We start from the raw sequence: 17,333 nt of genomic DNA on the forward strand, positions 1-17,333 counted from the left end.
GGGACTTTTATTATGACGGGACGGGACTCATTTGCCGGGCGCCTGCACTGATCTGCTCTTCCGGTTATGATTTTGAGGTAATGTAGCTCTGTTTATCATATTAGATACATTTAAGTGTGTTTAAAACGATGTTATGACTTTACTCTGTGCGTTCACTTGTTCACACTGCTAAGAGTAAAGCGCTCCTGTCAAATAAAAGCCGAAACCAAGGGTAGCGCAGATATGACGCGATTGACAGGCGACTCCCTCAAATGCAATGTTGAAACGTCCCTGTCCTTAGTTAAAGGGTCATGAAACCCTACAGCTAAATTTTTGAGATTTTAACAGAGGTATGTGTGTTGAACATCATTGAGCATAATGTTAGCATCTGTTAGATTTAATTAAAAGGGGAATCTGGTCAATTTTTATGTTTTTCACCCTATTTTCGTCTTCCGGGTTTAAAAACTACATTGCGTCCACGTCACAGCTTGTGACGTACCATCGCTCTAATAGTGCTACGTGACGCATCGGTGTCTCATTATTATTAATGAGACTGAGTTTTCTTATCCTATGAGAAGACACCGTCTCTTAATTATTCATGACAGCACGTGGTTCTTTCAAATGACAGAAGTGACAGTCTGCGTGTTCACGGAGTAGATGAGAGGAGTTTATGATGGGTCGTAAGTGTTTGTTTCCCTGGTGTAAAGATTCGGGTGTGTTGCATGGCTTTCCCCGCGATGCTGCCAGGGCTAGTCTCTGGCTGCGGGCGGTTGGTTGGCCATCAACTAGCGACACCTCAAAGCTTTATGTGTGTAACAAACATTTTTCGAATGAAAGTTACGAGAACTGGAGACAGGTGGACTTCGGTTTTGCTCAGCAACGCAGTTTGCGTCTTGCCGGCAATGCTGTACCAAGTCCGGAGGACTTTTCTATATTCTATATATATAACATTTCTATATTTTAAACAATTCCGATTAATCTAATATATGTAGCAAGGCATTCGGTTACTTTAAATGGTCAAACAGACGGTTGTCAGTGTATTTTATTGGACTTTAATTTTGCCAGCTTTAAAAATCCTGCATTTCGTTACGTTTAACCCCATATTTTTGTTGAGATTTGGCATGGGCCACTGCTCTGCACTGATAGATGACAGTTGCTCGCCCCCCTCTTTCTTCCCCTGCCTCGCTCTGCCACAACCACCCCCTCCCCTCTTTTCACGGACATGCACGCCCATTTAAGTAGCATTTTTCAAAAAGATTACGAGGTGGATTTGAGCTGAAAGAGGGGGTTTCATGACCCTTTAATTTTCTTACAATTTACAAATAGTTGGAAACTTCTGGGATATTGTAGGTACTCAACTGAACAAAATAGATAACACCGGCCTAGTGGTTTTTGGATATTTTACTGCAAAAATACTACATAGTGCACCTTTAATGGCTGTAAAGTAGATCACAAACTCTGAAAAAGTCTTGAATTTCACTTTCTGTTGATAACACCCAAACAACCACTAGATGTAGTTAGTGATTAAAAAACATTGTGTGTGTGTTTCGGCCCAGTCTGTCTTGTAAGAGATTTTGTCCACCTGAATTTGTGAGTTTTTGTCACACACCTGGCTGAATTCTGTCAGTGTCGAGGCCAGTCTTTGTGAGCTCTGTGATTATCGTTTCGGTTCTGGTTGTAGCGTCTCCGTGAGCTGTGGTGGCGACAGATACAAGATGTTCTTTACCCTCAAAGGTGTTCTCGTCTTATCGAATCACAGTGCTGATATTCTCATTCCCTGTTATGTCTCTGGTTCCTTCAACTTTGACTGTATAAAATATTGGTTTTGTTGAAGTTGGTCCGTATTTAAAAAAAGACTGTGCTCTTTGTCCATCCACATCGCTATGCATGTATTGAGCTCTTTTGACCTAGCATGCTTTTCCGGTCCCTTTTTTTGTTCCTCAGGTGTGTTTCCAGTCCTAAAATTCACCAGAAGGTGAAATTTAAACAATGTTCATCTCTACTCAAAAATCAATGGTTATTTCAAACAAAAAAACATGAGGGAAGCACTTCTTACTCGTCACACGTTTAATGAGCTCAACGAGGATTGGTCAAGCAAAGTAACTGATCGAAAAATTGAGTGATTAAAAACACTGATGCAAAATGAAAAAAGATTGAAAAATGCTACAAAAGTGGGTGTGGTTAAAGGGTTAGTTTACCCAAAAATTAAAATTAGCCCATGATTTACTCACCCTCAAGCCATCCTAGGATTAAATGAGATTCTTCTTACAGAAGAATAAAATCGGAGTTTTATTAAAAATGTCCTTACTCTTCCTAGCTTTATGATGGCAGTGTAATTTTTGAAGTTCATAAAAGTGCATATATTCATCATCTAACTGCTCCACACTGCTCCAGGGGGTTAATAAAGGCCTTCTGAAACAAATCGATGCATGTAAGAAAAATAACCATATTTAAAACTGTTCCTAAAGATGTTCCTAACCACCTATGCTGCTGTCCAGTAATACTTCAAATATGAAGCTCAGATACTCGACAGCATTAGTTTTAGTGTGACATTAAACATTAAAGTGTCTTTATATTTAGTTATTGTTCCATATATAAATCTATTTCTCTTTTCATTCATCATCTTTTGTCTTTGTACCGCAGAATATGATTCACTTCACATTTAAATAAATAAAAGTATTTTAGTGAAGATTCATCTTAAAGCTTTAATCTGTGAAAAACTCTTCAGGTTCTTCAGGAGGGACTCGTGATGAAGAGAAGAGAGTGTCAGTGATGGAGGGAGATTCAGTCACTCTTAACACTCGTCTCACTGAAATAAAGGATGATGAGATTCTGTGGAGGTTCGGATTCAATGTAATCGCTGAAATCAATAAACCGGCCGACAGCTTCACTGTATATGATGATGTTCTTGATGGGAGATTCAGAGACAGACTGAAGCTGGACAATCAAACTGGATCTCTGACCATCACAAACATCACAATCAAACATGCTGGACTTTATCAACTACAGATAAAAAAATACTGGGCGCCTTCTTATATCCGTCTCTCTGTCTACGGTGAGTTAAATATCAGTTTCACATGTTTTATTTATTACAGTGAGATCTACAGAAGTATCTTATCATGAATAATTAGTTTAAATGACTAATTCTCTTACTGTTTTACATTAACAGCAGGTTTATATTGAACTTTCTGTTAAATAGTTTTAAATGTTCTACTTTTGATCATCTTGGTTCCTCTCGATGTTTCTTCCTCGTCTTCTTGAATATCTTCATTCATCCTCATTTCTCTTTATTCTCTGATGTTTTCCAGCTCGTCTGCCTGTTCCTGTCATCAGCAGTAACTCTTCTCAGTGTTCTTCATCATCATCATCATCATCATCATCATCATATTGTTCATTGGTGTGTTCATCAGCGGTGAATGTGAGTCATGTGACTCTCTCCTGGTACAAAGGAAACAGTTTATTGTCCAACATCAGTGTGTCTGATCTCAGCATCAGTCTCTCTCTACCTCTGGAGGTGGAATATCAGGATAAAAACACCTACAGCTGTGTGCTGAACAATCCCATCAGCCACCAGACTCAACATCTGGACATCACTCAACTCTGTCACACATGTTCAGGTACGGCAGCAACGCTGATATTAGTTGATGTCAGCGCTGATATTAGCGTTTATTGACTGAGGCTACGTCTACATAATCCGCATACATTTAAAAACTGTTTTCGTCTAAAAACGCTCCGCGTGCACACTATTATTTTCAATCGTTTTCCAAAAATGTTTAATCTACACTGAAACGTCTGAAAACGCTTACATCCCCGTACTGCGCATGAGCAAATCCAAGACGCTTCCATTTGTGTCATTTCTGCTACTCATTTATTAAATGTGCATAAATTAAATAAATAATTAAATAAAACTGCTGTACAATGTCATTCACCATCTTGGCTGGTTATTAATATTGGTTTAGATTTATTAATTTTGCTTCATATTTCCATCTTTTTCAGGAAGTGCTTGAATCTAAAGCAGAACGCTAAACTTTAAAGATTCTTCAAGTGTGTTTTTGTCATCATAAATACTGATGATTATTTGAGCTTCTGCTCTCTTTCAGTGTCAGATTTTTTAAATCTTATTTGTAAATCTTTATTATTTGGTTATTCATTTTCTTCTTGTTTTTCTATCCACAAATATAATAAAATAAAACATCTTTAACCTGAGAAAATACTGATTTGGGACTCATTATAATATACTTTGAGATCACAGTGAAATGCATAAAACATATCGGTGCTCCATTTCCTCCATCAGGCGATTGATAAAGTCTTTAAATCTCTAGTGTGATTTGTCTCTGTGTCTCATCTGCGGAGCAACAGCTCCTCCTAGTGGCTCTCCCTGAATTGGCATGTTATCAGGAGTTATTTGCTCAGTATCTTCTGTCTCGTTTGCTTTTTCACTTAAAGTCCTCATGAAATCAAATCGATGTTATTTACTTTGTTAGCGCATACTACAGGTCTTAGGGTGAACAATTAATCTGTGCAAGTTAATACACAGAAAAAAATTGTTTGCCGTAGTAATCTTCAATCAAAATCTGAAAAGTTACTTCCGGTCTGGAAACGGCGTTCCTTCTCAGCTGATGTCAGTTTGACGGCTTGCGTTGTAAAATGCGTAACCACTTCCCTCCAGCCGTTCGTCTGCTATGAGTGAGAGATGGAGAGGAGGAGCGCTGAGATAAAAACCCTGCCCTCTATTCTACAGTCCCTGACAAAAGTCTTGTCGCTTATCTATTTTCTAGAAATACCTGATATTAACCTGACTTTTAATTAATTAATTGGTGTTAGAAATAGCTCATATGAAAAGCTAAAACCCTCCCAAATGATGTTTAATGCACTGAAATAAATAATTTTCACAGAAGAAATATTTATCATTTAATCGAGACAGAAAGGTCAAATTTTGGCAAGACAAAAGTTTTGTAGCCTATACAGAAATGTAACAAATTTACTGCAAATACAAAAATATGTCAGCAAATTAAGTTGTGGCGCTGTGAGATCCAAATTTAATATCTTGTATGACTTCCATGAGCTTGAAGGACTGCATCCATGCGGTTTGGCAAGGATGCATACAATTTATTGATGAAGTCATCAAGAATAGCTAAGAAAGCAGTCTTGCATGCCTCCCAGAGTTCATCAATATTCTTTGGTTTCGTCTTCCATGCGTCCTCTTTCATCCTACCCCACATATGCTCAATGATGTTCATGTCTGGTGACTGGGCTGGCCAATCCTGGAGCATCTTGATCTTCTTCGCCTTGAGGAACTTTGATGTGGAGATGGAAGTATGCGATGGAGCACCGTCCTGCTCTAGAATTTGGCCTCTTTTATGGTTGGGAATATAAGAGGTAGCTAAGATTTCTCGGTATTTTAGACTATTGATGTTCCCTTCCATCCTGCACATCCCGCACACCACCATACTGGATGTAACCCCAGACCATGACTTTTTCCGCCACCAAACTTCACTGTTTTCTGGGTGAATCTCGGATCCATTCAGGCTTCAGTAGGTCTCCTGCAATATTTGTGGCAACTGTGGTGTAATTCAACTGAAGATTCATCTGAAAATCCACCTTCTGCCACTTTTCCAGCGTCCATCCTTTTAGCAGGCTGTGGGCCTTGGCAAATGCCACACGGTTTTTCAATTGTATTTTGTTTAGTGCTGGCTTCTGGGCACTGATTCGACCTTGGAGGCCATTTCGAGACAGAATCCGACAAACTGTTCTGGTTGACACAGGGACTTCAGGTGACCAGGTCTCGTGGAGCTCTGCTGCAGTGGAAAATGGGCTGGCCTTGGATTTTCGAGCCAACAAACGGTCCTCTCGAGCAGTTGTCTTGCGGGGTCTGTCTGACCTGGGCTTGTCAAAAACGTCTCCACTCTCTTCAAATCTTTTTTTTATCCTCTGTACTTGACGCTGAGACACATTAAAGGTGTCTGCCACATCAGCAGTGGATCTGGTCTTCAGCCTCTTGATAATCAAAACTTTAGTCTCAGGGTGAATCTTAGGCATGTTTGCAGAGGTCTAGTTGCAGTTGATGTGAAGGTCTAGCGTACTGGGGTTCTTTTTATACACACTTGAGACCTAATTGATCCATTATTAGTCACAGGGGAAGCTCATATGACAAGGTGACAACACTTATGTCTTTGCAAAAATTGACTCAATGGGCTTTACCAAGCTGTGAAAATTAGAATACTTTTTGAAAGTTTAGCTTTTCACTGAAACATTATCACAAAAGCTGGTGGGATTAAAATGAGCCATTTCTTGTAAAAATATCTTGATTAGAAATAATTTCAGCGGCACTTTAGGTCAATTTTTACACAAGCGACAAGACTTTTGTCAGGGACTATATATAGTATATATAGAATATACAGGGACTGTATATTCCGTTTCACTTGGAAATACGTCACAGCACTGAAGAAAACTCACTCGCTACTTCCGGTTCACTGGGACTTTAAGAATTTCTTCTCAAACCTGGTATTCCTTTTATATTGTGAACACAGAATTTCTCTTTTTGGACACAGTAGTTTATGTATCTTGGCTGAACGGAGTTGTTGGTCTTTTCGTGTCCTGCCAGATCTTGGTCCTTCAGCTGTAGTTGTGAATCTCTGACCCTTCGGCTGTGATCGATGTAAAGTTTTCATTAGCATCATGATTCCTTGTCTTCTGGTCATTGTGTGGTGTGGTAAAATATGGCAGCTTCCCAATGATTTTCCTGATGGAAAGCAACTCCTCAGGGCTTTTTCCAGTAGTATTGTGGTCAGTGAATCTGTACATGGACTCTTTCCAGTCTAGCCCCTCTTCCTGTCATATTCATATGCCTTTTAATATGTGTTGCATCGCCAATCACCCGTAAAAAAATCTAAATTAAGTGCGGAAAGATACAGTGAGGAAAATGAGTATTTGAACACCCTGCTATTTTGCAAGTTCTACCACTTAGAAATCATGGAGGGGTCTGAAATTGTCATCATAGGTGCACTGTGAGAGACGTAATCTAAAAAATATCCAGAAATCACAATGTATGATTTTTTAAAACTATTTATTTGTAAGATACAGCTGAAAATAAGTATTTGAACACCTGAGAAAATCAATGTTAATATTTGGTACAGTAGCCTTTGTTTGCAATTACAGAGGTCAAACGTTTCCTGTAGTTTTTCACCAGGTTTGCACACACTGCAGGAGGGATTTTGGCCCACTCCTCCACACAGATCTTCTCTAGGTCCGTCAGGTTTCTGGCCTGTCGCTGAGAAACAGAGTTTGAGCTCCCTCCAAAGATTCTCTATTGGGTTTAGGTCTGGAGACTGGCTAGGCTACGCCAGAACCTTGATATGCTTCTTATAGAGCCACTCCTTGGTTGTCCTGGCTGTGTGCTTCGGGTCATTGTCATGTTGGAAGACCCAGCCTCGACCTATCTTCAATGCTCTAACTGAAGAAAGGAGGTTGTTCCCCAAAATCTCGCAATACTTGGCCCCGGTCATCCTCTCCTTAATACAGTGCAGTCACCCTGTCCCATGTGCAGAAAAACACCCCCAAAGCATGATGCTACCACCCCCATGCTTTACAGTAGGGATGGTGTTCTTGGGATGGTACTCATCATTCTTCTTTCTCCAAACATGTTTAGTAGAAAAAGTTCTATTTTGGTCTCATCTAACCACATGACTTTCTCTCATGACTCCTCTGGATCATCCAAACGGTCATTGGCAAACTTAAGACGGGCCTGGAAATGTGCTGGTCTAAGCAGGGGAACCTTCCGTGCCATGCATGATATCAAACCATTACGTCTTAGTGTATTACCAACAGTATCCTTGGAAACGGTGGTCCCAGCTCTTTTCGGGTCATTCACCAGCTCCTCCCGTGTAGTTCTGGGCTGATTTCTGACCTTTCTTAGGATCATTGAGACCCCACGAGGTGAGATCTGGCATGGAGCCCCAGTCCGAGGGAGATTGACAGTCATGTTTAGCTTCTTCCATTTTATTTATTTATTTATTTATATATTTTATTTATTTTTATTTATCATATCTCAAATGATTGGAAATTTGATCCATTACCGTCTCTACCGGCCAATTAATTTGAATCGCACTCAATCACTATTACTCACCCTGTTAAAATCCATGTGGTAGTGGTCTATCGTCCTCCAGGTCACCTCGGTAACTTTGTGGAGGAGTTGGATGTGTTACTTTCTAGCTTCCCTGAGGATGGCACTCCACTGATTCTGCTTGGTGACTTCAACATCCATCTTGATAAACACCTAGCTGCAGACTTCAGCACTCTACTGACTTCATTTGACCTTAAGTTAGTATCTACTACGGCTACTCACAGATCAGGTAACCAATTAGACCTGGTCTACACACGCAACTGCTCCACGGACAACACTTCAGTTACTCCATTACACACCTCAGACCACTTTCTCATCACTCTTAACCTCATACTGACTCCTGATACAACACGTACTCCTACACAGATTACCTTTCGGCGTAATCTACGCTCACTCTCTCCCTCTCGCCTATCCACTATGGTTTCATCTTCACTCCCTCCACCTGCTCAGTTCTCAGCACTGGATGCTAACAGTGCTACCGACACTCTTTGCTCCACTCTAACATCCTCCTTAGACAGTTTTTGCCCCCTTTCATCCAGACCAGCCCGCCCCACCCCATCTGCCCCAGAGTCAGGAAGACTGGATCCCTCAATCTGGTTTGAGAGACATTTAGGAGGTCAGCAAAGTGTGTGTGTGTGTGTGTGTGTGTGTGTGTGTGTGTGTGTGTGTGTGTGTGTGTGTGTGTGTGTGTGTGTGTGTGTTTTATATGTTTAAATGAATAGTATACACTGACCAGGCATAACACTGTGACCACATTTCTAATATTGTGTTCGTCTACCTCTTGCTAACCCGTCAAGGCATGGACTCCACTAGACCCCTGAAGGTGTGCTGTGGTATCTGGCACCAAGATGTTAGCAGCAGATCCTTTAATACATGTAAGTTGTGAGGTGGGGACTTCATGGATTGGACTTGTTTGTTCAGCACATCCCACAGATGCTTGATTGGATTGAGATCTTGGGAATTTGGAGGCCAAGTCAACACCTCAAACTCATTGTGCTCCTCAAAACTATTCCTGAACAGTTTTTGCTTTGCAAGGTTTCACAGCAGAACATTACCCAAAGCATCACACTGCCTCCACCGGCTTGCCTTCTTCCTATAGTGCATCCTGGGGCCATGTGTTCCCCAGGTAAGCGACGCATACGTACCCTGCCATAAACGTGATGTAAAAGAAAACGTGATTCATCAGACCAGGCCACCTTCTTCCATTGCTCCGTGGTCCAGTTCTGATGCTCACGTGCCACTGTTGGTGCTTTTGGCGGGGTCAGGGGTCAGCATGGTCACCAATATGCAACAAACTGAGTACACATTTTATGATGGCTATATTATAAGGACCCCCAAGCTCCTAAAAAATGGGGGTGACATCCCCCCCCACACACACACACACACCCACGCACACACTATTATACATGTGATTTACTGGCTTTTGAGTCAAATTAATCATGTGATGTTTTTTCCTTTAATTTTATCTGTTCAAACATCAGTGTGTCTGGTCTGATCTGTCGGGTGGTTAACCGTCTGCTGGATGTTTGTCGTCTCTGTGCACGTCAGTAGTTTGTGGCTGAAGCGTCTCTTCATTTTATCTTTCTGATAAGAAGCTCATATCTTCCTCTCCACACAACCTTTAGCAAAAAGAAGTATACTTCTTTAATTTTATTAAGTGCATTTATGTAATGTTCCAGTATATTTTAAGTGCACTTCATGTAGTAAGTATATTAATATTAATGTACTAGTAGTATACTTGTAAGTGCACTATTTCAGTACTGCTTGGGACTAAATTGGCCCACTTTTAGTATATAAAAGTATATGTTTAAGTGTACTATAAGTGTAGCAAACTTTAAGTGCACAACCATGTTTCTCATTTGTCCTGAATCTTTACTACAAGTGAACTTATACGTATACTAGTAGTTTATAGGGGTGGGAATCCCCAGAGGCTCCACGATACACTGAGTTTTGAAATGATATTAAAGGGGACGTATTATGCCACTTTTCACAAGATGCTTGCAGTTCCAGCCTGAAGATGAAGGCAGGAGCGCAGCCCCTAGTTTTCATTCAGGGCCAGAATTCATTTGAAAACGTAAGATCACTAAAAGCGTGTTGATTTCCGTGATGTTAAAGGAGACGGATGTGTGAGTGGAAACTTACTGAGGTTAGGGGAGGATTCACACACAACCAGATAAATATCACAGTTCAGTGTTTCAGATCAATCTGAGGGTTAGCAGCCATTTTAAGAGTCGCTATCGTGGGCTTTTCAGTGCACCGATGAAGAAAATGTTCCTCAAATTACTTTTGCTCTGTTTGTGGCGTCTGGTTGGTGAGTTTTAAATGTGTTTTTATGGCTTCAGTTGCTTCTGTTCTGTATCATGTGATAAATTACTGGTTAAATGAGTTGAAGAAGATTAACATTCACTGTTAGTGTCAGCAACGGTGGCTGTAGTGAAGCGCACGACTCAGAAAATAACTCAAAGAACCGTCTTTAATCTAATAATCCACACAACACACAGGAGAATCATGAGGAGAAACACAACCACGTAACGTAGACGATACCGGACGATGAACTGAACAGAACTCAGGTTTAAATAACAGGGAGATCATGGGAAGAACAGAAACAGGTCTGGGATTAATGAACTAATGATAGACAGGGTTCGTACAGGTGCTGGAAATCCTGGAAAACGCTTGATTTTTAATGTGGTGTTTTCAAGGTTTGGAAAGTGCTTGTATTTTGGATAAAGTCCATAAACCTTCCTGAAATGATAATAGCTTGTGTAGGGAAGATGTAATGTTCTCTCCCTGCCATTGGGGGGAGCTGACTGTTGTGTTTCTTTGAGGGAGTTGCCCCTTCCTTACCCCCACAGTCTTATTTCCTTTATGAGAAGGTAAGGAAGGCTATCACGGTTGTTCCATAATAACTGATCATTTCTCTAATTATATTAGCCATCCATATTATTATAAAAATATACTGATGTTAACAAATTTACTAAAGCATATGTTAGATTATTTTTGATAAACTGTTTTGCATTTCTGATATTATTGCACATTTACTATGTTCCATGTGGCTGACTATACTTTTGGTACTTTATGTTGTGTTTAAGGTTGATTTGTGTGTTTTCTGGTTTTATTGTTCCTGTTTTGAATACATCTAGCATTTATTTTTTTGTCTGTCACATGTTATAGTTTATCTTTTCTGAGCAAGGAGTTTACTATCGAGTTAGCTGTGGTTTTCCATCATGGATTATTGTGTGTTGTCATTTTGAAGTTGATTTGAAATGACAATAATGATATAATTAATCATTATTTTTGCGCAAGCGGTTTGATTATTTATCTATCCAGCAAAACTCTCCTGTGCATTCAATGATGTCCCCAAAGCTCGACTGCGCATGCGTATATGACGTCATCGAATTGTGAATGAAAGCAGTGTCGGTACACGATCCGTTCCACCTGCACGATCCGTTCTACGCATGCGTAGTAGACTCTTTAGAAAATGCGCATGCGCAAATAAAAATACTGTTTTGCAACGATTTACGACACTGCACGATCTGTTCCACGCATGCGCATATTTATACCACGAGACTTTCATTCACTCACAGCAAAAGAAAAGAGAAGCGTCTGGCTGCAGACTATGGGCGATTTTTTTTTTTTTTTTTTTTTAATGTTTATTATTATTGTTGTTAATTACAAAGTATGACTATGGGCGAGTGGAGCATGTATGAGTATGAGTATGAGCTCGGTTGGAGGGTTTGGGGTCAAATCATTGAAAATCATAAAATCATTGGCCAGAGGTTACCATCTTGTCATCATGTGCCTTGGAGATATTGGCTGATTGGACTGCTGTCAAGTTTAATACCACTGCCCCCCGCAAATCATCCACTCAGCAACAGCTCGGCAACAAAGTAAGCCTATTTCCAGAGGTGAGTAACTTTTTATTTTTGCACAAACTGTTTAAATATTATAACTAACTTCACGACTAAAAAAGAAATCTAATAAAAATAAAGTGATAAGGCCTAGATGACACTGACAACAGAGGTTACATTGATTACATGATTTTATAAAGTTGTGAAGAAATGACAGTAGCATGTAATATTTTCTGACAGGATTTGGTGTCAGAGAAGGGTTTCTGACAGAAATTTGTTTTTTTAAAGTAATTGTTCACCTTATTTCATATTGCATACATGATTTTTATAAAGTTGTGAAGAAATGACAGTAGCATGTAATATTTTCTGACAGGATTTGGTGTCAGAGAAGGGTTTCTGACAGAAAAAAAATATTTTTTCTTATAGAATGAAAATGGAGTTCAGAGGAAAAACAGAGAAGTTTGCCCTTTACGATGCCGTTCAGCGATATTTGGTTTACGGGCTAGTGGATGCGGCGTTGAAGAAGAAGGTCTCACGCATGGCTAAAAATTTTGCTATAAGAGGTAAGTGAGTGGAGACGGGTAGCAGCAGCTAGGAGTAATGGGCGGAATAGTAATTTTAGGAATATCTATTTTAAAGTCAGTCCAAAATGAAATAGAAAAAGGGCAATACAAAAAATAAATGTTTAATATCTTCAAGTGATGTGTTACAAAAAGTGCATTCATTTTGTAAAAACATTGTTTGTCTATCACAGAAAGTCATTATTTTTCTCTTTAACAGTATGCCCTCTGCATCTGTACTGGTGCCATGTTTCACTTTTTGGATGTAAGTTGTAGTTCATGTAATGTATGTATCCAAGAATGTTAAAAAACAAACAATGCAAGACTCCAATATTACATGCATATTACAGACTGACATACCATCTATTCGGAAGTGGTGGTGTCTCCAGATCCTGGAGAAATTCTCGATCGCAAGGTAGGACACATTTCAAGCACTAAAACATTGCTTGCAATGTCTGCTTTACAATTGTGCTGCATTAACAGTACCATACTTTTAAATAGGCATGGGCAGAACTTAGGGCAGCGCTTTGCCTTCTGGACAGAGGAGGCAGAACAACTGATGGCAGGCACCCCACCACCGATTTACAGCCTTTATCGACCCCAAATAGTCAAGGTATGGCCAAACTAACCAGACAACCATTTCCACGTATGCATTCTATATAGGTAGGTCTCCAAAAATTAGAATATTTTGGAAAAGTGTGTGAATTACTGAATTAAATGTAAAACTTGAAATGGATACATTATATAGATGTATACAACATGCTACATCATGTGATATATTCAAAAATAGAAGATCGTAACAGACAGTCAAATGGATTTATAATTTAATTAAATTACTTATTTAATAACCAAATATAACCTGTAATACAACATGAACCCCGCCTCAGATCTGTTATTCAGAATGTGTGGACGCACTTCCAAGAACAACGTGCTGAAGCGTCACCTCAACCCAATTAATTCAAAACGATTTATTAAAATATTGTTTTCATTAATGTTATGTAATGTGACAGTCCCAATCATAGTTATTATTAGTCGTGCGTTGCTGTTTGAACTGCGCGAGCTGAAGCGGATAGCACTGAAGGCACTGAATCTCTTTGTTAGCGCATTATTTAACTAAACAAAAAGCTTCCTATATGAGATTAATCAGATTTATATAAAGTTAACAAAATATTACAAATTATATCTACACAAAATTTTGCGAATGCACAAGTGAACTTGAATTGAGTTGCTGATATTCATATTCAGAATGGGAGACGCGTACACACGCTCCTCCTAGAACGCTCTTAACACGGCACCTTAACCCAATGACTTTACAACCATTTATTAAAATAGTGTTCTCATTTCTGGTATATAATATGATCGTCCCAATCATAGTTATTATGCACTGCTCTGTATGCGCTAAAGCAGAAGCACTGAATGAAAACCGGTAGCCATCACTGACTGAAGCCATTTGCTAGTGCGTTTTATTTCACTAAAAGAAACGCATCCTGATTCATCACATATATAACGTCACAAAATAAATGTAATATTTCAAATTACTTCAGCACAATCTGATGCGAATGCACAAGTGCACTTGAACTAAGTTACATGCGCGAGTCAGAATGCGTGACTCATGTTGTGCATGTGCTCTTCCTGGATCAATGCAATGAAACACACGGCAAATAAACCCAAATAATTAACAATCACAATGTTTTATTACACTAGTGTTCTCATTAATGTTGTGTAATATGACAGTCCCAATAATAGTCATTATTAGCTGTGCATTGCTGTTGGAGCTGAAGCTGATCACCGCCACGCTTTAACTACCGCCTCTAACGTTAATTATTAACCAAATGCATCCTTATGAGATAAATCAGCTATAGATAGGCCTGCACAATATAAACACAATATTACAACTTACATTTGCACAAAACAAAAGGCTGCGACTGCACATGCAAACTTGCAGTCATGATGAAGAAGTAACTCCAGCTGTAAAATGGTCACAAATAGAACTGGGGCACGCTCGCATCATTTTTCCTCCCGTTTCGCGGTTGAGCAGCACGCACGCGCATGACCCTGCTTAATCGATGATCGATAAGTCTTATCGATCAAATGTCTTATCGACAATTAATCGATCATCGATTAATCGTTGACATCCCTAATGTACACCAATAATGCGCTTTTTTCCAATGATCAGAGTAAGGAGTTAATCGCAGTAAAATGTTTACATGACTGGAGCAAACCTCTTCACTCCTACATGCAGTTTTTATTTTCGTATTATTTACACATAGCCCAATGCAGAACACAAATGATGAACTAATATACTGTCCACTGTTTTAATTTACGGACGTTAAATAATAAATAGGTTCTTATGGACGTATTTTGTTATTCTGTGCTGTGATGAAGACAGAAATATTATGTCGGTGACTGTAACAGTTTTATACAGTACTGTCACGTTATCTGAGCTGTTTCTGGATAAAGGCAGACTGCTGCCGATTAATTGACAGTGAGTCGTGTTGACAGAGTTCAGGGAAAACGTCCTAATTTCTGTAATTAAATTTTTGTTTATTTTTGGTTGTTTGTGCTATTCTAATTTTGTGAGATACTGAATTTGGGGTTTTCTTTAGATATAAGCTGTAGTAATCAAAATGAACATGCATAATATAAATATTTCGCATAGTGTCTAATGAATTTACATAACGTATGAGATTCACGTTGTAAATTTGAATTATTGAAACTTCCACAATATTCAAATTTTGTGAGACCTACCTGTATTTACTTTGTGCATGTTATGGTTTATTTGAGCTAGCAGATGCTTTTGTCCAAAGTGGCTTACAAATAAAAACAGTACAAAGGTTCGCAATTAATAGCCTAATGAAAATACAATATAAAAGCATAAAAAACCATAACTAATAATAACTATTTAATTTATGCTGAAAATATGTCTTAAGGCCCCTTTTGAAAGACCCAAAACATCTTATGTTGTATTAATGGTATTTTACTTTGTCATAGGAGGAACAAGTAGAAGTGGAGGAGCTGCCCCTCACATTGAAACACATGTACCAGGCAGAATACATTGTGAGGAACAGTGTTGGGCTTTTCACTGGCCAGGTGCAAGAACCAAAATACATGTCCATGGATCATGATGAACGAAGGAAAGCATGGAGGGAGCTGGAGTTGATGAGCTGTGATGCCATGGAGCCTTTTACGTTTATTTTTGAAAACCTCCAGGACATGGAAACATTCAATGATAATTTGCAAAGACACCCTCAACCTGAGAGTAAATGCTGGAGTTGGGGTGCACAGTCACCCATATACATTTTGTTAGTGTGGGTGTATCTGGGTGACTGTGCACCCCACACTCTGCGTGAGAGGGAGAGAGTGTGTGTGTGGGAGACGGAGGGAGAGAGACATATGTGTGTGTGTGTGTGTGTGTGTGTGTGTGTGTGTGTATTTGTACTCATAAATAAAACTTCTGTGTGAACAAATGCTTCTTTCAAGTCATTTACACATAGCAGTCAACATCAAACATTGAAAATAATTTTACACAAGTCATTATAGAAGTATTATTGACATTATGCAAGAGCTGCATTGGTCTGCCATTGTCTGTGATGTTTGTTTGCTGTAATATTTACCAGTAAAGAGTAGGTTATAGCAACTTAATTAATTCATAAAACAACAATATTATTATTGTTTTCATTTTAATTTAGTTTCTATTAAATTTCCCACAAATTCTACAGTACAACAGTGATATATTTCTCAAGTAAAACCGAACTTTCATTTTGACGAGTTGCCGTGAATATACCTTTTAGTTTCTGCGTGTTTATGATATGACGGTGGTTTTTCTCAAATGAAACGGTGAAACGCAGATGAAGTGACTCTCAGAGTGGCTCTGGAGATGACGGACATGCGTTTATGTCCTCGTATGAGATGGAAACACACGACTGTCAAGCGCAATTCTTTGTAGGCCTATGGGTTTGAGGTAAACTGCGGATCAGCGCCATTCATACCCACACACACAGGAGTCAGGAGGACACTCAGGATTCGTAGCATAAATAGTTTTTTTTGCTGTTTAATATTCACATAAACTAGTCTATATCACCAGATGCGGTAGGGTATTATGTCCCTTGTCTTCTGTAAACAACATTGAAGGGATTATTTTCCTCATTTAGATTATATAGATAGCCTATATAGATCCATACTAATGCAAAATTACTCAATTTAAAGGTTAACTCTTAGCAGATATTAATTTTAAAAAACGGCACAAACCGTCTTTGACGGTTGATCATACGTTCATGTAACGACTCACGTCCTTTGCTATTTATTTTGTGTTACATTTAAAAGCATCAAAATAGACATGCTGTTAAATGTAACACAAATATGACGCAAATTGTGCCGCCTTGCCGTCAAGTGTTTCATTTGTACCGATAGTGTAGAAAAACCGTGACGTTTTCTACTACGTAATTATGCGCATGCGTAGAACGGATCGTGCAGGTGGAACGGATCGTGTACCGACAAGCACCGCGCCGCGCGTCCAGAACGCGTTAGATCTGATCCAGTACGTCATCGTGCTACAGGCTGCAGCGAGGAGAGGAGTGAAGAGTGCAGACAAGCCGGACAGTTCAGGTGTGTGTGTGTGTGTGTGTGTGTGTGTGTGTGTGTGTGTGTGTGTGTGTGTGTGTGTGTGTGTGTGTGTGTGTGTGTGTGTGTGTGTGTGTGTGTGTGTGTGTGTGTGTGTGTGTGTGTGTGTGTGTGTGTGTGTGTGTGAGAGATCAGGTGTGTGTGTGTGTGTGTGAGAGATTACAGTTCTCTCTTCTCGTAGTGGATCAGACACCTGCGAGATCA

The 17,333-nt window shown here is 39.4% G+C and overlaps 1 protein-coding gene and 1 long non-coding RNA gene across 3 annotated transcripts in view; both read left to right on the top strand.

Moving 5' to 3' along the window:
• Positions 1–17,333, top strand: part of LOC137040797 (uncharacterized) — a 34,873-nt gene that overhangs the window by 1,992 nt on the left and 15,548 nt on the right. The window contains exons 3-4 of the mRNA XM_067416567.1: positions 1,661–1,713; positions 2,708–3,034. Of these exons, the coding sequence (XP_067272668.1) occupies positions 1,661–1,713; positions 2,708–3,034 (380 nt within the window). The remainder of the gene's footprint in view (positions 1–1,660; positions 1,714–2,707; positions 3,035–17,333) is intronic.
• LOC137039916 (uncharacterized) lies at positions 11,977–13,081 on the top strand. 2 transcript variants are annotated; one of them, XR_010897779.1, is made up of 5 exons: positions 11,977–12,006; positions 12,376–12,512; positions 12,730–12,774; positions 12,860–12,924; positions 13,011–13,081. It is a non-coding gene; the product is annotated as an uncharacterized lncRNA (long non-coding RNA). The 2 variants fall into 2 exon arrangements; XR_010897778.1 differs by lacking the exon at positions 11,977–12,006 and having other exon boundaries at positions 12,070–12,512.

Source organism: Pseudorasbora parva, chromosome 14 (genome assembly GCF_024679245.1).
Source record: "Pseudorasbora parva isolate DD20220531a chromosome 14, ASM2467924v1, whole genome shotgun sequence".
Taxonomy (NCBI): domain Eukaryota; kingdom Metazoa; phylum Chordata; class Actinopteri; order Cypriniformes; family Gobionidae; genus Pseudorasbora; species Pseudorasbora parva.